Source organism: Anabrus simplex, chromosome 5, assembly GCF_040414725.1.
Source record: "Anabrus simplex isolate iqAnaSimp1 chromosome 5, ASM4041472v1, whole genome shotgun sequence".
In the NCBI taxonomy this organism is placed as follows: Eukaryota; Metazoa; Arthropoda; class Insecta; order Orthoptera; family Tettigoniidae; genus Anabrus; species Anabrus simplex.
This window is the reverse complement of record NC_090269.1, coordinates 107,714,698-107,737,197: the sequence shown is the minus strand read 5'-3', so window position 1 is coordinate 107,737,197 and position 22,500 is coordinate 107,714,698. Positions and strand designations below refer to the sequence as shown.

The 22,500-nt window shown below is 40.9% G+C and overlaps 1 protein-coding gene across 4 annotated transcripts in view; it reads right to left on the bottom strand.

Moving 5' to 3' along the window:
• LOC136873811 (protein MTSS 2) overlaps positions 1-22,500 on the bottom strand; it is a 644,214-nt gene that overhangs the window by 87,616 nt on the left and 534,098 nt on the right. For all 4 annotated transcript variants that reach the window (XM_067147063.2, XM_067147065.2, XM_067147066.2 and 1 more), the window contains exon 5: positions 18,302-18,393. In XM_067147063.2, coding sequence (XP_067003164.1) covers positions 18,302-18,393 — 92 coding nt within the window. The remainder of the gene's footprint in view (positions 1-18,301; positions 18,394-22,500) is intronic.

Here is a 22,500-nt window from a genome sequence, read left to right as displayed (position 1 = left end):
AGTACTACAGATATTCATAGACATTCCTTGAACTTAGAAATAACCCCCTGCGGTGCAGCGCAGGTAGCAGATGCTTAAGACAGCTGTCAAACCACTTCTACTCCCGGCGGGGAATCTCCACGGCGCAAATTATACTCGGTGCAACTTTTACTCGGCGCAACTCATACAGAACCGTCAAAACCTGCTGTTAAGCAGGTGCAGCGTTGTGTGTCGCCAGTGCTGCCGGATCGACCGTTCTCACTTCATTCACCGAACTTTACTGTCACAACTTGTATTTCGGCGGTTTGATGACAGCTGTAGCTATGCAAAATCATCTTCAACTTACCGAATGCGAACAAGTGTTCACAAAATACGAATCTTATCATACACTTCAATTCCAGCCGCGGAGAAGAATGAAAAAAGTATGTGAATTTGCACCATAAGCCCTGCCGTCCTACTGTAATGTACTGAAAGACATCTACTTAATTCGTTTCTTGGTACTCAATTTAAACTTTAACGCATTTGAATAATATTAATGAAATCTGGGCTTAAACGTTCCAAAATATTTTAAAAAGTATATTAATTTCTAGTTTTCTCGTATTCCAAACCATCAATGCAGGGTGCAAACATGTTATGACTTTCAAAATATTGTATGATCTCATACTCTTAGCGAACTTAGTACTTTATAGGTATACATTCACAAATGTTTGATAAGTGAATTAAGGACAGTTGACTGTGAATAACTGCTAAAGATGTATATTCAGAAAATTAATACGAAAGTAAGAATAAATACTAATGTGGATCAAAGAAATTGCGTTTCGATTTATAATTAATTAATTAATTTTCAATCATTTTCGAGCCATATTCTGTAATTTTTGCGTCATATTTCGTCACTTTTGAGGTCATATTTCGTTACATTTGAGGTCATATGTGGTTGCTTATTTGGGCTATTTTTACGTCTTAAACATACGAGCCCCAATTATGAGGAATGCCTCGTGGGCTACAGCCTAGGAATTATTACCAAGACGACTACATCAGAACGCACCTTTTGATTTACGAAACCCATAAACGACGACTAGAACAGGAAACCAAAATAGGGAGGAGTATATGCAGAATATTACAACATACGCGATATTTTGAAAGAATAAACTGAGGAGCCTAACACGCTTTAATAAATAAGAATGCACTGGCGGAAAATGAAAACACCAAGAAGACAGTTTAGAAGAATGTGATTTAGGCTAAGCAAAGTTGTTCTTCCCTCAGCATAATTAAACACTTTCTTCGAAATACGGCTTAGTGCCTCCTGTGCTCTCAACTGAAAAGTCAACCTAGAGAGGATCAACTCCACAGTCGACAAATTCTGCAGCAGAAAACAGCACCGTATGGACTTCATTTTCCGTCTATAGGAGAAAACTACGGGCCTCCGTAGCTCAGGTGGCAGCGCACCGGCCTCTCACCGCTGGGTTCCGTTGTTCAAATCCCGGTCACTCCATGTGAGATTTGTGCTGGACAAAGCGAAGGCGGGATAGGTTTTTCTCCGAGTACTCCGGGTTTCCCTGTCATCTTTCATTCCAACAACACTCTCCAATATTATTTCATCTGACAGTCATTAATCATTGCCCCAGAGGAGTGCGACAGACTTCGGCAGCCGACACAATTCATATCCTCGCCGCTAGATGGGGTTTCATTCATTCCATTCCTGATCCGGTCGAATGACTGGAAACAGGCTGTGGATTTTCATTTTCATGAGAATACTACTGTATGTCTAATCTTAGTCCCGTTTCTAGATACGGGCTCGGGGTTGAGGCAGGATGAAATTATATGGCATGTTTTTATGAACTGATGTCCTTCCTGACGCCAATCTTATTTGAAGAGCTAATGAAAATGAAATGAATTATGGTGAATATAATTGAGTAGGGAGGTGAAAGGAAACGGCTGTAGCCTATGAATATGGACTTTCCCACTGTCACTGGAAGTGAAAAATGGGAAATCACAGAAAATCATTATCTGGACACCCGACGGTAGGACTGGAACCCGCTTGTCTCCCAAATGCACAGTTTGGCTCCACGAGAGACCACTCCCGCTCGGTCTACGAGTGAATACTATACATTCCTTTTTGTGGATTTATTTATTGGTTCTTACTTGAAAATTATAGTTCACATTTGAATTTTAGCACGAGCCACTATTGGTTGTACACAAACATGGCAAAAACACAATTATGGTGGTGGTGTGGTGATGGTGGTTTTAAGGAGAAGTACAGCCGTTTAATTATCCTATCTTAAGAGAGAAAAACGAAGAGGAACCCTTCGAAGCATTAAGGTACAGGCAAAAGAAAAAGGGTCACGAGGGGCGTAAAAAGTGAAGGCTCTTTAGGCTGTGCAAAGAAGAGCACAGAATTGGTCCTGAAAGATCGGATAGTAAAGATGAAAATATTAGGAGCCTGGCACAAGTTAAAGTAATGCCACTCCGTTACGAGTCCCGTGGTCACTAACACCCCTTTCAAAATGAGAGCCACTGGGGAGTCACATTTTAATCTCACCGTCCGTGGTGCTGGTGGTCTCAAGACGAAATAAAACTAGATAATCACCCTCTCTTGCCAATAATCGGAAAAAACTGGAAGAGTTTCAACCCTTCAAAGAATGAAGGTATTGCCAAAAGAAAGAAGAGCCATGAAGGGCGGGAGAATAAAAGCCTCCCTAGGCTCACTTTCGGGATCGGAAGAGAACGAAGATGATGATGATGATGATGCTTGTTTAAAGGGGCCTAACATCTAGGTCATCGACCCCTAATGGCACGAAATGAGACGAAATGGTATGACAATTTAAAAATCCATAATCCTCCACTGACCAAAAATCGAAAACGTGAGGACGAAGAATGAATGGATGGATATGAAGTTAAAACTATCAGTGGATCCGAGCCGCAATGCCCCACATTCCCAGAAAATTAGCGTTAAACTACCGTATAATATTACTGACCAAGGGACAGCTGACTCGATGATGCTCGTAGTCGAAACGGGTCCAAAATCCAGGTCATCGGCCCCTCATAATGGTACTTATCGCTAGGAAAATAGAACCATGCTATGTGTCATGTTGCGGTACTAATCAAAAGTAGCGTAGACTCGCGGTATTCCACACAGTATGGTACTATGCACAGGTAATGAAATTCGCACATGTAACACAGACCTATGGTGTTTCGCACACTGCGGCGCTATTTACAGGCAACGCAAACCTATGGCGTTCCTCAAACACAGGGACCCTCACTATCCCGGGGTGTTCCTCACACAGTGGGTACTATGCACTGCCAAGGCAGAACCATGGTGTTGCTCATATAGGGGTACGAATCACAGGTACTGTAAAATTCATCCTGAGCCACACACTGTCGCTACTAATCACAAACATATTTTGTACCTAACATAGTGGTACTACGCGCAAGTATAAACGACCCATGGTGTTCCCCGCACGGTGGTACTAATTACAAGTAGTATCATGATTCTAATTTTATCATCCCTTAGTCGCCCCTTTTAGTCGCCTCTTACAACAGGCAAGGGATACCGTGGGTGTATTCTTCGTCTGCGTTCCCTACACACAGGGGGTTGTGTGTTTGGTCCGCGAGAGGTAATTTATTTCCCTCAAGTCCGCCGGAAAGCCGGTTAAGACCCCCCTATCCGCCACCTGGGACGCGCCACGTGGGAGTATCATCTCTCCCCTGCTTCGCCGGCGTAGTAGGTTCGTGGCGGAAGAGAACGAGAGTTAATCAAAAGTGGTTAGACAAGAAGGGTGAAAGCGATGAATATAGAAGTACACGCGAGCACAGAAATGGTGCCCTGCTATAAACAAAGCATGGTTAACCCCCACCTCTACGCTAAACGCATTGCTGCAGGTAGACAGCCCGCTACAAGACTGTTATGATTGAAATGGGCACGGTGATGGATGTATAGCAATACATACACTTTACCTTCAGCACTACCTGTTCACTCTCTCCCCTCCTTTTCGGTACTGGAGTGGCCTTCGACTCTACCCCTTCACTCCCTCTCCTCCTTTTCAGTACTGGAGTGGGGCTGTGTTGATTGTTTACGTCGGTATACCATTTCTGTGCTTCCATGTACGATAGAATCCAGGTAGTGTCGTTTCCTATCTTTAGCCATCCTGAGCAAAATTTTGACGCGAACAGCTCTCACTCCAAGTGGAGTGTCCAAGATATCAGACAAGTACAGAGAGAAGAGCATTGTGAATGACAGGTCTCTTGGAGGTAATTTTGTTATCACACAATGCCAGGATCGGTACCTTGAAATACCGGCAACAAGCAACCAATGAACATTTACTGCCACATCTTAGATCATACTTCTTCCATGCAACATGGATTCATACTTCAGATCAAGCAGTATGCAGAAGCAGCGGCCGGCCTCTCACCGCTGGGTACCGTAGTTCAAATCCCAGTCACTCCATGTGAGATTTGTGTTGGACAATGCGGAGGCGGGATAGGTTTTTCTCCGGGTACTCCGGTTTCCCCCTGTCATCTTTCATTACAGCAACACACTGCAATATCATTTCATTTCATTTCACCTCAATCATTGCCCCAGAGAAGTGCGACAGGCTTCGGCAGTGGCCACAATTCCTATCCTCGCTGCTAGATAGGGGCTTAATTCATTTCATTCCTGACCCAGTCAGATGACTGGAAACAGGCTGTGGATTTTAATTTTTCATTTTCAGTATGCCGAAGCTGCAAGCGGTGAGTTTCTGTTCCAGTGAGCCTATTAGATGCGTTGTATTGCACCAAAAGAACGGAGTTCATCCAAGAAACTTGGTCTGAGCCCTTCAAAAGGAAGGAGGAATGTGATGTTCAATGTTGAGACCATCACCGGTTAAGAGACAGGATACCGGACATGTGGGAGAATGGAGGACCTCGAGATGAAATCAGCAATACGACCATTCAAGGCGTCCATCCATTTTCTAGCGTTCGTGTACTGAGCTGCGATGATGGATAGCACACTCGCTATGTTCAAGACATTTTAGACGCCGTTGTTGAAGCCTACATGCCTGGTATTGGAGACCATTTCTTACTAGTGTCGTCTTTCCTGTCCAACTTACCCTGATCAACTTTTGTTCTCTTTCAATTACAAATGTGTTAGAATTGCGCGGTCTTGAAAGCGTTTCATTGTCTTCGTAGTCATGTCCTTTCTTTTCTTGTACAGTCGAACCTCGATATCTCGAACCTCCATTACTTGAATTTTCAGTATCTCGAAGTAACTGCAATTTCCCGGCCATTCGTCCTATTCTTCACGTGCATTTATTTTCAGACCTTAATGCTACTCTCGATCGTTCAAAGATGGCGAATCGAGTAGTCGGAAATGTTGGAAATGTGGGTTTGTTTTGTTTTGTTGTTATCGTATGTAGCCGGTGTAATTTTATGAAAGTTGACAATAAATGTTAGTTCCTTTGTAGAATATAAGTGTGCGAGTGTATTTATATGAGTCAGTGGACACTTAAGATCTGTAATTATGCGCAGTAATGTGAGAATCTATTTTGATCGTGTTGTGAACCAGGTTTAAGTCTAACTATGGCAATGTCTCTCATACAACTATTCTTAAGTATTCTACGAAAGAAATGGATTAGGAATATACATCGTGATTATTTTGAAGTCTACGACAAAACTTTAGTATGCATAGGCCTACATCATTTTGCGAATAAGTCTGGGTTAGGGAAGACTTCTAATTCCAAACGGTGAACCTATTCGTGTTCCTCGAAAAATAGGTAAGAATTTAGATATAATATAACTGATATTGTGATATTCCGTCAGTGTCTATGTGCTTCAAAGTATCGAGTGGTTTAGATGCAAGTGTATTTTACAATAGTATGTGCTTTGCAGCGGAAATGTTTGGCTGGATCTTGGAGTATAACAAAACTTATGTGTGTGACAGATGAAGCAATCTATATACCGTTACACAGAAGAAATAGTGACTTGGAGGGATTAGCTGCGTTTGTAACGCAGGGGTTTACACTGCCAACACCTTCCAATTCATGCTGCGGTTATCTGTTATCAAGCAGACTACACCGAACTAAAGCTCGTCCCTGTGGTTAAATACCTATGTTTAGAATCAATAGAGTTTTTGCACTCATGTTCACTAATGGGCAAAAACCTGTTATATTTTTGTGTCTGAACGTTTTATTACTAAGGTCATCTTTGTGCGAAGTGCTGCCATGCCATGTCAACATCATGTTAGCATTCATTACCAGGGCCGTTCGTGTGGTTAATCATTTCGGGCGTACTTGGGCTGAGTGGCTCAGTCGGTTAAGGCGCTCGCCTTCTGACGCCAAGTTGGCAGGTTCGATTCTGGCTCAGTCCGTGGTATTTGAAGGTGCTCAAATACGTCAGCCTCGTGCCGGTAGATTTACTGGCACGTAATAGAACTACTGCAGGACTAAATTCCGGCACTTCGGTGTCTCCGAAAACCTTAAATAAGTAGTTATAACATTATTAGTTCGGGTGTACTTCCTTTTCATTAGGTGCTGAATATAAGAAATTTTTCACCACTTCAAAACTAAGGCAACAAATTATGTTTCATAGTTCTCGCGAGAGCGAATAAATTGAGGAATTTCGTACCTTAATATATTTTGAAACATTCAAAGTGATGTTATAAGTAGCCTATCATTTTAAGAGTTTTATCATTTTCATCTATTCAGCGAAGTGAATTCTAAGAGAAAATAATCAGCTTCTTGCTCTCTTTTCTAGTAGGCCTACAGTAGAATATATGTGATTCTAATTGATTATATGTGGTGCGTAATTGTTAGCGAAACGTTTTCATACGTGAAAAAGTTATTTTTCCCTATGATGTTAAATTACCGCCGTTTGTATAATATGTACGTGATATTTTTGTTTTAGCCAATACCAGCAGCCCGGCTACTTTGACCGCCATGCTTTTTTATATTATGGTCTGAGGATTGTGATTTATTTCTCTATAACTCGAAATACGGTTACACGAATTTCTCGATTTCTCGAAGCAAACTTCTCCTCCCATGAAGCAAAAAATACTCTGTACTCTAATTTTGTACAATATTAACTGTGCAATACAGCATTTGTAGTTTGTGAGGAACAGTTAACAAGTAAACAAAGCGTTACAGTGACGCTGGGAGCTAATATGACGAGAACCGAAAAGCAAACTTCTAGTGATCGGAAAATCGGTGAAGACTCACTGTTTTTCGGGTGTGAATTCATTACCGGTCACGTAAGAAAGCAACCGAAGTCTTGGATGAGAAGCTCCATTTACGAATCTTGGCTGTCTGGCTTCTAACCTGCATACAGAGTAAGTCGAATATAAATGACAGTGTTTTTCAGAACAGTAAATGTTGTTGAAAAATATGTGGAAGAAAAAAGGTTAACAGTAAAAATCAGAAGATACTATCGGATTTTTCCAAAGGTTTTAACGGAGATATGTTTCTTGTTTCACTACTGTGTCTACTGTATTCTGTTTTCTAAAAAGTTACTTAAATAAGGTTTATAATTAATGTGATGCCGTAAAATACAGTTTGTTAGTATATTTTTAAATACTGTAAACAATATCGTATTCAGTATAAACCCGCAGATACGTATGATCAATTATGAGCTATATATGCTCAGAAATAGTATCTCTATATCTCGAAATTTCGATAACTCTAAAAATTCAGCTCCCCAGATGATTCGAGGTATCGAGGTTCCACTGTATATATCTCATTCTTTCAAGGTTTAGAACTCATTCCTTCTCCAATGTTATAACGAAAGGCTGATAATTCTACAGTTTCGCGAATTAATACATGTCACCACGACCACCAATATCCATCACAGGTCACGACTAATTCATTTTCAAAATTCTGATAATGATTAATAAGCAGTTTAAAACTGCGATGACTCATCATGCCATTTCCATAGATATCAGGAGTCCATCAAGGAAGTTATAACCTCGGATTATCACGGATGGATATAACAAAGCTGAATAATCGCATTATCACTGGTCTTCCTGAGTAAATGGAGATCAACTACAAAATAAAACCAACCAAACAGATAAGACAAAACGAACAATAGGCAAGTACTTTACATAACTGATTCTGATTAATTAATTACGTAAAATAAAGCAGAATGTCGCGCAGTGCTAAATTATAGACAAACCATTGTAGTCTTTCATTAATTATCTGTCCGAAGGGACTCCCTTTTACCGCCAGGGTAATTTCGAGAGATGGCAGACGTAATTAGCAAGCAATACAGCGTTATAAAGGGCAAGACTTAAATCCCTCTCCCTTCACTTAATTCACCCACACTTCATTTGCACATGAGGTCACAAAATATGCAGCACGATACTCTAACAAAATACCTCCGCAACTTACCAACTATTGGCAAACAAACTACAAAATTAATATACACCTCTTTTTACAACTTGTTTCACGTCGCACCCACACAGATACGTCTTATGGCGACGATGGGACAGGAAAGGAGTAGAAGTGGGAAGAAATCGGCCATGGCCTTAATTAAGGTACAGCATCGGCCTGGTGTGAAAATGGGAAACCACGGAAAGCCATCTTCAAGGCTGCCGACAGTGGGGCTCGAAACCACTATCTCCCGGATGCAAGCTCACAGCCACGCGCCCCTAACCCCACGGCCAACTCGCCCGGTAAATTAATATACTGGGCAAGCTTCAAAGGATTCAAAAATGATACAGGAACTAATTATATTCACACAGCCACTAAAATGAATCGCGTTCATCAACATGGCGCAGCGAGATAATTGTCTCACCTACACTATTAAACTACGCTCGAGTAATCCGTGTATGCACAACACGCCCATTAAATAAGCATAGCATGTCATGTCACTAGCCTACTGTTAACGAACTTCTCTAACGGTTGAAAGAGCATCCAGTGGTTGTAATGAACAGTATAGGCAGTCTCTTTAAAAACTGCATAGACTATATTCCCTTCCCTTGTAAACTTTCCATTTTACTCCAGGTACAAGGAGCGTTATCACATCACTTTTAAGAAATCCACGAAATATGAACATCGGGACACTCAACTTTGGGTGGTATCTTCCTACGAAAAGCAAATATCAGCGTGGATTGTATTGCATTACATATTAATGTTTGAATGTTTTAGAAACTAGGGGAAAGGGAATACTTGTACCCACGTATAATCCAAGGTTTGACAAACTATGTTTTCCCTTTGAAAAAGATATACAAATATTCTATATATACTGATAGTATTGTAAAACAATACTCCAGAGAAAACATCAAGTAGATGCTAGTGAATCAGTTATCTTCTGTCACGTCCAGAGAACACAAGACGAGGAAATATGTGCCACTCAAAACGAGCGCGATACGCAGCAAGGATGGAGGAAGACATATCTCACTTGAGTGGAGCGCATAAACAAAAACACTTCACTTCTAAAGAACCGCTGACGGGGCGGCGTGTTAACATGTTGAAATACGGAAACCTCAAATACGCTATGTTTTTGTTTTCACAACGATGATGTAATCAACAAACGGAACGACTCAGTAGTTAGTAACACGTGAACTAGGGAAAGAAACATGAACAAACAAGAAACATTGTATACATTTGTGGGTGAATTACTAAGGGATGTTTCAATTTAGTAATAGGCCTAACATAGACCGATTGTAAAACAAAATGCCTTCTTCGTGTCACCAATTCAACAGATCCACAAACAAGCCGGAAAATGCAATGGCCACAACTTTCTCAAACTACAATAACATAATTTCCGTAGCAACTACAGTACTTCCTAGTCGTTCTTGACCTAGTTCACATGGTGCGAATTCCCTTATACTGGGCATATCAGAATGATGTTCCCAACGAGCCATAGCGCGTTTGCAACCCTGGTCTTGCGCTCCAGAAAGGTAGGATGTTCGGAATCTACAAGTGAATACGCACGTTTCTCGACCTTTATGAACTACAGGTACCGTGTTAGTGGTATTCAGTTGACAAGAGATTATCTGTAGGTAATTGGAAATACATTCGTTCGTTTCGACATAATTTGTGGAAATCGTACACCTAAACATGTAAAAAATGCAAGACATGTTAACCGGAGGGCAAGCTGCCAGACAAAGCCAGAATAGTCTGTGTCCGACACTGTATCGCTTCGAGTTTTGCGGTTATACACACAATCGCATCGCACTTGCGGTTTTAAGATAACATGGCAATTTATGGCGGCTGAATGTCAAACTAAACATTAGTCTGTCGGAGTGGTCAGAATAAACAAAGCCCTTTCTAAAACGTTTGTACACGAAGGGCTCAGCACGTCAGCAGTAAAAGAAATAGAACTAATGTATGTTCAGTCTTCAGCCCTAAAGCTGGTTGGATCCTCAACAGCTCCACCATCAGCTGCCATAGATGGCCAAGCCATCACTGAAGAAGCGTACTAGGGAAATGAGGAGCTAGGTAGTTTCCCGTTGCTTTCCTCACTGAGCAAGAAATCAGTCTGCCAAGCCCACTGAAATGCATGCACCAACCGGCCCTACGAGTAATATTTTTACACCATTCATAGCAGGGAATGGCTGTATAAGGAATGGCATTACAAACAACGCTCATACCTCAGTCACTTTCACACTGTCAAAGCCAATGATACTGAGACAAATCTAATACTGAGTTTAAATCATCCTACGCTAGAACTCTAACAGATAAACAACTTTTTAGATTATTTGTTTAGAAAGCTATAACTTCACAATATTACGTACAAGTTGCGGTATTTAAATACGCAGCCCCCTCCCCCATATTTCCGGACTTCTCCAGAAAAACAATGGGATAATAAATTCCCAATTTCAGGTCTAAAACAGACCTCCTTCCGCGCCTCAATACTACAAATATCATGATACAGATTATATGATTCTACAGGCAGCTGAACGATCAACATTAAAACAGTAAAAATATGAATACTATAGACCTATTATCATGATTGTTTTGGTTGAAAAAGTCATCCATAAATAAATCTTACCACCCTCAACCCCCTACGAGTTGACACCTTGTAAGATGTACAGCCGTAACCGTTTATTGCGACATCGCTTTTAACGACGTATTTGATATAACGCCAAAATCTAACGATCCGGTCTAAATCCAATATAAACACTGCGTTTAATAAGTCGCATATTACGACATATCGTATAAAACGGGGTTTAACTAACATTTTCTGAGAAATGATTGATTTTTCTTTGTTACGCGTCTGGGAATTACTAACAATGTAAAGCTTATTTTCAAAGTCTTGTTTTCAGTAGCTCGTACATTTCAAATAGATTTCAAATAGTCAAGGCATGCATCGCTGTGAAGATGTAGCAAAAGAAAGCGTTTAATACTGAGGAAAAATCACACATGAAATATTAAATAACCGGGCGAGTTGGCCGTGCGGTTAAGGACGCGCAGCTGTGAACTTGCATCCCGGAGATAGTGGACCTGAAGATAGTGGAGATAGTGCCTCCTATTGTAGGCAGCCCTGAAGATGGTTTTCCGTGGTTTCCACTTTCAACAACTTTAATTAAGGCCACGGCCGCTTCTTTCCCACTCCTAGGCCTATCCTATCCCACTGTCGCCATAAGACCTATATGCGTCGGTGCGGCGTAAAGCAAAATTGTAAAAATAGCGATTATAAAGTGGGGAAACGAACGTCAGCATCGCGAAGGAATTGGCTGTATCACACTCAACGATATCTACAATTTGATCTCATTTGTTAGCTAAGACCGTGTGCGAGATTAATTATCAATGTACATTATTGCTACTTCTTTCCTCGCTTATTATTGTATATATTTTGCTGATATATTATTGCTGTACGCACTGTGTAAACTCTCTTCAGTACCACGCCACAAATACTGCATTGCAAATACAATAGGCCTACTTATTTCACTCTTTTTTCTTAGTTTTAACAATATTCCGTTAATTAACCATGTAAGTGTGTAGCCTAGAGCTAGAGCTTACAGACATGACTTTTTAGCAACAAAAAGAAAAACCTGTTAGTGCGACTGTCGCCTATGAAAAAAAAAATGAAATGGCGTATGGCTTTTAGTGCCGGGAGTGTCTGAGGACAAGTTCGGCTCGCCAGATGCAGGTCTTTTGATAGGACGCCCGTAATCGACCTGCGCGTCGTGATTAGGATGAAATAATGATGGAGACGACACACACACACCCAGCCCCCGTGCCAGCGAAATTAACCAATTATGGTTAAAATTCCAGTCCCTGTCGGAAATCGAACCCGGGACCCCTATGACCAAAGACCATCACGCTAACCATTTAGCCAAGGAGCCGAACACTGTCGCCTATAAACGACCGTTAATTGGTGGTTCCTTCGGAGTCATTATAACCGGTTTCGACTGTAGTAATCATACAGCACCGTCCACCTCCGTAGCATAACTGTTAGCACTATTTTCTGCCGTCCTCAGAGGCCTGGGTTTGGCTCCCGGAACTGCCAAAGAAGAAACTGTGCATGCAGTTCACTTCCATTGGGGATGTGCCATAAAATAACAGAACAATTTACTGACCAGCTTCGTGTCTAACTGGTTAACATGCTGGCCTTTAGTATACGAGGTCCTGGGTTCGATTCCCGGCCAGGTCAGGGTTATTTCCTTTGGCTCGGGGACTGGATATTTCTGCCATGTTCAACATTATATTTCAACCTAGGTAAGATAGCTTCCTCACAGACGCACAAGTTGCCTGTGAGCGTCAACTCGCAGTACCTACACCACGCGTCTACGGTGGCCATATGCCGTTATTACAAAGCGCCAGTTGAGTCTCGCGTTGTTTTCAGCTATTTCCGTTACTCCTCTTGTCAGCTTTCTTATCCAACCTCCCAAACTCAACCTTCCCAGTGGACGAGGGCATATAATATACTCACGGTATCCCCTGCCTACAGTAAGAGATGACTAAAATGATGATTCATAGGAGCTTTCAACTTGCAAGTGTGGGTCAGCGACAACTGATCCTCTAGGTAAGTCACCGAGCGAGTTGGCCGTGCGGTTAGGGTCACGCAGCTGTGAGCTTGCATCCGGGAGATAGTGGGTTCGAACCCCACTGTCGGCAGCTCTGAAGATCGTTTTCCGTGGTTCCCCACTTCCACACCAGGCAAATGCTAGGGCTCTTTCTTGATTACGGTCATGGCCATTTCCTTCCCACTCCTAGCCCTTTCCTATCCCATCGTCACCATGTCTGTGAGACGTAACGCAAATTGCGTTGTCTAGTTGAGTCAGTCATTACTTCCATTAACATGCACAAAACCTCCTAGCTTTCAGCTTTTCTATTAGACTTCCCTTGGTTAACTAGTGTTCTCTTCCGACACCCGCGGCATGAGGTTTGCGAGGCCTGGAAAGTCTCACGTTGTCCGCCGACCTTCCCTTCTTTTGCCGTGATTCTCTTCGAGAACGGTTGCCTAGTTGCACTTCACCTCAAAACAGCAATCGCCATCACAATAAGCCCGACAGACAGACCCCATAATGCAGCCCTGATGGGCCTTGGCCTACCAAGCGAACGCTACTCAGCCCTGAGGCCTGCAGATTACGAGGTGACGCGTCCTCTATCTCACAGCCTAAAAGTTGTGAGAAACGTGCTTCAGTAGCTTTTTCCAACGAATACTCACGACCTTTTCCAACTATCCATTAAATTTTGGCATTGAGAGGATCTCAAACTCTCAACCTCGGAGCAGAACATTTAACTTTTTCCTTATGCCAGACAGGTCAATATGCCTTGCTCGGACGCTACAGACTCTATAAGTGCGATAGTCCTCGTTATGTCGACCCCATCATCTTACAATTGCAAAAACCTATCGCCCAAACATGGTATTGTTGTCCATGCCCTACTAAAGCAACTGTGAGGAATGAAAGGTAGATGGAGGGAGTATTAGATAAGACAGAAATAAAGAATATTAACTAGGTTCAATGAAATTTAACAACAGGTTTCCCGAACGAAAACATGCTGTTGTTGCTGCTGCTGCTGCTACATGCAAGGCGTTTATTACCGTGTACTTATATGGTCTTATCAACGTGGCTGTGTTATTTGAACAAAGTTTCTTTAAATATTTCCATTAAAGAAAGACCGATGGAAAGTGTCATCTAAATATGAATAGAAATAGGCTACTCATTCTCGCAATAAACTACAGGAAAAGGAAAAGCACCACGACCAGCGGTCTGGATGGAAAATATTAATTATTGCCAAACTGTTTCGTTACAATCCATTATTCAAATCGGTATCGTTGATAAAAACAGTCAACAGTTCTGGCCACTTTCAGAATGTTCATCATACGTTTCCACATCTCTCTATTCGTTTCTCAAATGGAATTTGCCGAATGAAAACCGTACCACAGGAAATTGAGCTCCCAGGAAGGCTTCATTTCTCTAAGACACGAAAACGAAATAGCGGATTTGAGCGTAACGGAGAGCATTAGCAGAAACCGGAGAGTATTTCTTCCCCTCAACGACCTGACGGCATGCAAGCTCGGACCAGATAACCAGGCTGGATTGGGAGACACGAGAATACAGCAAATTCAGGACTGTTACTTCAGTTATAGATATGCTGCATTATTACATATATATTCAGGACTCATACTTAGTCCTTAAAACAATCATTTACGCTCAACACCACGGTCCGCCATTACATTAATATTTACGTTGCGATATGATTCTCACATTTCACCTTATTACGGGGAGTTTGCATGGCTTCGTATGCACGAGCATCGCAGTCCCCACATGTTAGTGCTGTTCACCGCTGTCCTCGGAGGCCCTGGATCGATTCCCGGTACTACCAGAGGTTCAAGAATGGCAGAAGGCTGCGTTGGGGGTGTGCGTGAAAAGAGCTGCGTCCCCTCGGGACGAGGATAAGAGTTTACTTAATACCATTACCAGGCAGCACTACATTCAAATTTGTGCGGGCTAACTCGGGTATCAAGAAATTACTCAAAATTAAAATATCGGGTAGTAAAAGAGCAAGAGTAGACGATGAGGGCTCACATAGCAAAGGTGACAAGAGGATCTCGTCACAAGCATTTGGAAACCGTGCCGGTTTCAACTAGTGCCTCGTGATCGCTTTGCACGTCTTGCAAGATGAAGGTCCTTGATGGTGCCACCGATACCAGTCACCATAGTAGCGATCCACTCACAACAGTATGCTCGTCTATTATGATTGGAAAATAAAAATAAACATGATCCAACCAACCTTCGAGATGTCATCTGCCTAATATTCAGCGTTCTCACCAAAGATTAGGAGCAACGAGCCAAGCAATGAGCTTGTTTGTTAATGACAATGAGGTCGGTGGCACGAGCGCCCAGCTGCACGTGAGCAAATAACCTTGGCACGCCTCTATTGCAGGCCTCACCCACCACAAGGTCGAGAAGAAACAACCTGCTTCCACATTCATGGCACAGAGCGGAAATAAATTTGCTCAGTCATCGACATCTATCAGAACTGAGCAGTACCTTTGACACCGCTAGCTCTTATTGTTACTACTGCAAAATCTCCGCAGTTCTAACTTTAATGTGACATCTCTCAAACGTTTTAGCTCTTATCTCACTGACCGCCGGCAACGAATATCAGTGGGAACAATGTGCTCAGGATGGCATAGCAAGTCAATGGGTGTCCCGGAGGGGTCGGTTTTGGGCCCCACTTCTATTTGTCATTAGCGTTAATGACTTCGGGGACGCGTTAAATTATAGCAAATAGGCCTACCACATCTATGTAGATGATCTTCAGATTTATTATCACTCAGCTCACGACGACCCAGCGACTATGCCAATAACAGTTTGTTAATAAATCCTAACAAAACTCAGACTATACTATTTGGTATCAGAAGAAACCTTAATTCGTTAAAACGTAGACATGTACCTCGATTCTGTTAAATAATACTCTCGTGCCCTACAGCATATCAGTAAGAAACTGAAGGTGTCACAATGACTGAGACATTAAATCTGATTAGACATGTGACAAATACATGCCGTAAAATTCAGAAATACTTTTTTCCTCTCAAACGCTACCTACACTATTTCCAAATCATCTTTGAGTACAACTGGTACAATCCCTAATCTTAACTGGTCTAGACTATTGCGACACTGTACTTCCGGACATATCAAGACAGTAATGACTCCGAAAACCATGAAAGCTGGTAGTGAGTCGTAAAGCCAGTAGCATTATTAAAAGACAGTAATGGGATGCTCATACTGAGTTTAAACATCTGTATTATATTTATACTTAAGTTACGATGTGATTCTCACATTTCATCTTACTACGGGGAGTTGTCATGGCTTCATGTGCACGAGTGTCGCAGTCTCCAAATGTTGTCCTATTAGTGCAACTTTATTATTCAATTTTTACTTTTTTCTTAAGTTTCACTATTTCCATTACATAACTCTATAATTTTAATGTTGTGGTTAATTAAGAGAGGGTCTTGAGACTTAACACTGCCACGACTAAAGATCACTCACCTCACCTCCCTCACATCTATTAAAGCTGAACCTTACGGCTAACATTTGAAATGGAACACTTGTAAAATATGCTAGGAAAAAAGAAAGATGAAAGGGAGGAGATTCGCAGACGTAAATGGCAACAACTTCAGACTCGGCGAGAGGCCCTTTGGTCGCCCACCTACGATCGCAGCTTGAGAGCCCTTGGAGAGTCTCCCTATTTAGACGCTTCTTAAGACAGATAAGGGATACAGAGGGTATTTTATGCCTGCACGATCAAGAAGCCCCCAAAATATTCAACATTGCATCTAAGCTGAACCTGTTTTTTACTATCTTCGCCCTTACCCGTTTTAATTTTAGGGTTTTAGAATTTCGTGGTCGGCATAATAGCTTATGATTGGAAGATCTAAAAATACGTAAAATGGTAAACATTACTTAAGTGGGAGGAAGGTCAGTATTTATTTAATGCAGATTCTTAAAACTAAACTAGTATGTCCTGCAACCTGCCGGAACTTTTGACAATTTTAGAACACTTATCATGTTCGAATTCTGATAACGGCCAACAATTTTAGATAAAATAGTCGCTCGAACTGTGTCCGACAAAGAAATAAAAGTAAATATTAACACACATGCTAAGCCCCGTAAGAAGAGAACATGCAAGATCAGTCTCTTTCATAGTTCAGTCGCTGTATGAGGTAATAATGAGTTCACGGTCGTTAGCCATCTCATTGTGGGCGAAGTAGTTCAGTCAGGTACAACTACCGTTAAAGAACACTTCACGGAAAGCGGCAACGCAGACTTCATCCCCCCAGGGCGTTGCTCGCCAAGTTTCCGGCAACACTAGGTGGATTCTCGAGTTCATTCGCACAATTCTCATTAAATGAAAGTTCACATTGGCTCTTTTATCTTTACAAGAGAATCCGTTTAAATGGGTTTCTTCTATCAATAAGTTTGTAGAACACAGGTCTCTGCCACCGTAATTCGAATCCAGATTGATGTAAGTAATTTTAACTAATCGAGACGAATAATTAAAATTATAGTTCTGATGAACTTACAAATTATACCAGAGATAACGTATTGTTCAATAACGGTTTTGCAATGATATTAAATATCAATTTTATTTTAATTCCCAGTGAGCGACAAATAAGTTTATTGTTCGCATTCTGCAAATGTTTCAAACTATATTAAATAGAATACGGGAGACATAACTTTCTACTGATCAGAAAAGACTTGCGCGGCTGTGAGCTTGCATCCGGGAGATAGTAGGTTCGAGCCCCACTATCGGCAGCCCTGAAGATGGTTTTCCGTGGTTTCCCATTTTCACACCAGGCAAATGCTGGGGCTGTACCTTAATTAAGGCCACGGCCGCTTCCTTCCAACTCCTAGGCCTTTCCTATCCCCTCGTCGCCATAAGACCTATCTGTGTCGGTGCGACGTAAAGCCCCTAGCAAAAAAAAAAAAAAAAAAGACTTGCTGAAAATTTCAAAGGCCAATCTGTTTCAGTTTTTACGCAATATTGCACGGCTGAGTACATGATCTAGTAAAGAATGGTGAGGTCCATCAGCATCACCTGGGTTCATATGTATCCACTTTCCTTCATCCCTTTTCATGTACCTCCATCGAAGTATTCTACAAGCCCCTGAATAGTACCAAATTAATCAAGAGTTATTTTAATATTAGTTCATTACACTTAATTGGATTTGGCGCTGGAACCAACTTAATAATCTGCGAACTATCCACTTAATTAATGAATTCATTCATTAACAATAAACTAGATTCACTGTGACAAACTGCAATAATTATATTTGTTACAACATCGATTGTAAAGGCACTATTGCTACATCTATCCCATCTGCTGGCCAACCACAGGATATGACTAATGAAATCATGCGGCTAAGGCTCGTGAATGTTTCCGTAAAGACTCACCTTTAGCGTGTTCTTTGTCCAGATTAATGACAGTCTTCTTCCACTCTTCCAGTTTCTCCTGAAGAGGTACGACCAGGCAGTCCATGATGGCACTGTAAAAGAAATATGCCACGTAAGAACAACACTATACAAATGGAAATCCTCTGTAATATGGAACCCGTTAAAAAAAAATGATGCATACTTTATATCTTTTTGTGCCAGGCAGTAAGAGCATAAATCAAAAATAGCTAGGTTTCAGGACAGAAGTTTGAATTTTTAAAGGAAGAGAGAGTAGTGGTTGTAGTGTTTGAAATAAACAGAATAATTAACACATTTCAGAAAATTGATTTAGGTCTATTTTCACTTTTTAGTAATCGTTTTCTTCTGTTAAATGTTGAAAATTAAATGGAAGACTTCCACTTTGAAGACCCAATATAACATGACATAATCTTAAGCCCTGGCTCGAAAGATATAGTCGATTATGGCAAGGAGGCAGAAGACAACATCAGCTAAATTAATCTAGCTTTGGACTACGCCACACCGGACCAAAGGATCAATAGATCTGAACCCAAAGACGAACTTCCGCCACTGTCACTAATTGTAAGATTGTAAGGCAAGCTAAGAACACTTAAGGGTAACTTCATGCGTAGCATGTCCAAGTGATCTCCGACTCCAAACGCTTCTTATTATAAAACTCGTTTAAATGTCTTATGTCATATAATTTCTGAAGAAAGCATTCTGATTTCGGCAGAAATAGACTTCCACGTCGGCTCCATGACTAAATGGTTAGCGTGCTGGCCTTTGGTCACAGGGGTCCCGGGTTCGATTCCCGGCAGGGTTGGGAATTTCAACCATATGTTACGCCATTTCACAGACTTCCACAATTCTGGAGATTTTATCTGTAGTAACATAAGGAAATAAATCTGAGAGTGAATTAGAGTTCGAACTGTATTTATTTTGACTATTTAGAGAACACCGAAATACGAACTTAAGTACTGTCAGTTAAAGTTAATAAATATAAAACAAATGAAATATATACAGTAGGTATAGTCTGGCTGCAACCTATTCAGATAATAATAATAATAATAATAATAATTTTCGACGCTCCGCTCCAGACAGCAGAGTAAATCGGATCTCCCCTGGGCGTCTATGATTAGTTTTAATCCATTTTGTCGAGTAAACACACATGCCGATTTCCGCTGAGGATTTCAATGCGCTGTTCTAATTATTTTATATAAAAGGAAGCGTATAAAGGTACGACAAAAAGAAAGAGATGAAAACGATAACATTGTGGCGTTAGGCAGCTGTTACGGACAGAAATTTCTGGATTGCTCATCGATTCACGAGGTAAATAACCAGCTGAAAAGGTGTCGCATATTCGACCAACATAGGTAACCTAATAGCGGATAAGCACCCCTTTTCCTAGATTGTGAGATCAGAACACTTCCGAGACAGGTGAATATGCAGAAATTATATCACAAGTTTTATATTTCTCGAGATTTTCCATAGTTCAGTAAATTTCAAGTGCATTATTTCAAATTCAGAAGCCGATGGCTAGTACCACGGTACAATCACGGTACATAATATACGCTGCTGTTTCTGTTTGAGTTATCAGTCCATATAATGATTTGATACAGCTCTCCATGCCAACCTATCCGAGGTCTTCTCATTTCTACGTAACTACTACATCCTGCATCTATCATACTATTGTTTAACTATAGTCTTTACATTGTTGTAGTTTGTTAGCTGCAGACAGATCCTTATCGAACGCTGTTCGTCATATTCATGCCTTGTTCCACCCCTTCCGTTCTTACCACCTACGCTTCCCTCAGAAACCAACTGAACAAGTCCTGAGCGTCTTAAAAGATGTGTGCCCATCATTCTATCGCTTCTACTGGTCAAATTTCACCAAATCGTTCTCTCACTAATTCGTGATTCGGTCTACCTATCTCACCATCAGTATTCTTCTGTAACACCACATTTCAATAGCTTCTATTATCTATCGTTCTGAGCTCGTTATCGTCCACATTTCACTTCCACACAACGCCATGCTCCATACGAAAGTATTCAAGAAATCTTCCTCATTTCTACTGTATATCATTGTCCCAAGTGCGCACATTTCTTTTCTTAAGAAAGGCCTTCCTTGCTTGTACAAGTCTGTCCCTAGTTTGTTCGTTTTTTTTTCTTTTTTGCTATTGGCTTTACGTCGCACCGACACAGATAGGTCTTACGGCGACGACGGGACAGAAAAGGGCTAGGACTGGGAAGGAAGCGGCCGTGGCCTTAATTAAGGTACAGCCCCAGCATTTGCCTGGTGTGAAAATGGGAAACCACGGAAAACCATCTTCAGGGCTGCCGACAATGGGGTTCGAACCACCTATCTCCCGAATACTGGATACTGGCCGCACTTTAGCGACTGCAGCTATCGAGCTCGGTCCTAGTTATTCTACTGCCCACGTAACAATATTCATCGTCTTCCTTTAAGATTTCATTTCCTATTCTAAAACAGTATTTTCTGTATCAACGGACTTCAGTCGACTCCACTCTATGCATTTTTTTTATTCGTTATGCCCAACTAAGGAGCGCGTGTGAACTTATTTAGCACAACGTCTCTTCTTGTCTTCCCAAATTCTCAACATTCTTTTGTTGTGCTTCTCTTTGAGTTCTACCGTCCATCATGTAGCTTGTCCTTTAGACTGATCAGCAAATTTGTGTTCGTTTATTGAGATTTCTGATTCTTTTCTGTCTTGCAAGATTTCTTCATTTATAACAATTTCCTGAAGATCTTTGTTTATTTCTGTAAGCCAGTTGTGATTTTTTAGAAATACTGCGAGATTTGGTATTTTCTTTGTTAGCCTATTGTTATCCATTCTGATCAAGTGACCATAGAATTTTAATCTTTTTCAAATGGTGTATGTTTTTTTCCTGTTATTTGATAGATTTCCTGCGATTTCCTTTTCATCCAAATACCATTTTCGCATATCGGTCCTAGAATTTTCCTGAGAACTTTCCTCTCTTGTGTTTCGAAAATTTTTATTTGCGATCTGCCAACAATTATCAGAGTTTCTGATGCACAAAGGGCTTCTGGTTTGACAACTGTGTTGTAGTGTCGTAATTTTGCGTTTTGGGGTGTAGATTTTTTTTTGTCGTATCTGCTCCAGACGATTTTGTATGACTTTTGTAATTTCGTAATTCTTTCTTTCTTTGCTTGCTGATTTATCCTGTTTGGTTGTATAATTTCGCCTAGGTATCTGAATTTATCTACTTGGGAGATTTTCCCATATCTAGTAATTAGAGGATGGTTGTTAAATCCTGATTTTATACCTTCCATATACTTTGTCTTTTCATATGAAATTTGCAGGGCTGTTCTTGCCGCTATTTCATTAAGTTTTTCTACGGACTGGAGTACTTCTTGTTTCTTGTTGAAGAGGATTGCCAAGTCATCTGCAAAGGCGAGGAAATCAAGGTGAATTTTGTTTTTGAGAAGTCTGCCAATATTGATCCTTTTAGTTTCAGTTTTCTATTCTCGAACCATTTTTTTTTTTTTTTTTTTTTTTTTTTCAGAAGTAGATTGAATAGTTGTGGTGATAATCCGTCGTCTTGTCTGACCCCTGTTGTAATTTCGAATGGCTCTGAAATTTCTCCTAAAAATTTAACTTTCGCTAGTGTGCCTTTTCGAGTTTGCTTGATCAATTCCCTTGTTTTTTCTGCCGACTTGAAATTTCTCAAGTATGTTGAATAGCGTCTGTCGGTCTATTGTATCATAAGCTTTTTTGAAGTCAAAGGTAGTTTGTTTGTTTTGTTTTACGAATTTGTAAAATAGTTTTTAGATTTAAGATCTGTTTTGGGCATGATCTTCCTTTTCGAAACCCAATGAGGTGGTCGGTTTGTTTTGCTAATCTATTCAATAGGGCTTTATTTATTTATTTATTTATTTATTTATTTATTTATTTATTTATTTTCATCTTTTATTCCTTCTCCAAGACTGTGTCCATACCATTCAACAATTTCTCCAGATCCTCCACAGACCCGGAAAAAAAAAAAAAAATCGGCAAATCTCAGAGTTTTAATTTCCTCTGCTTGGGGTGCGATCCCCTTTCCAAATTCCTTTTTGATTTCCTTTACTGCCTGTTCTATATAAATACTGAAAAGGACAGGAAACAATCTGCAGCCTTGCCTCATTCCTTTCTGAATTGCTACTTATTTTTCATAGCCCTTGA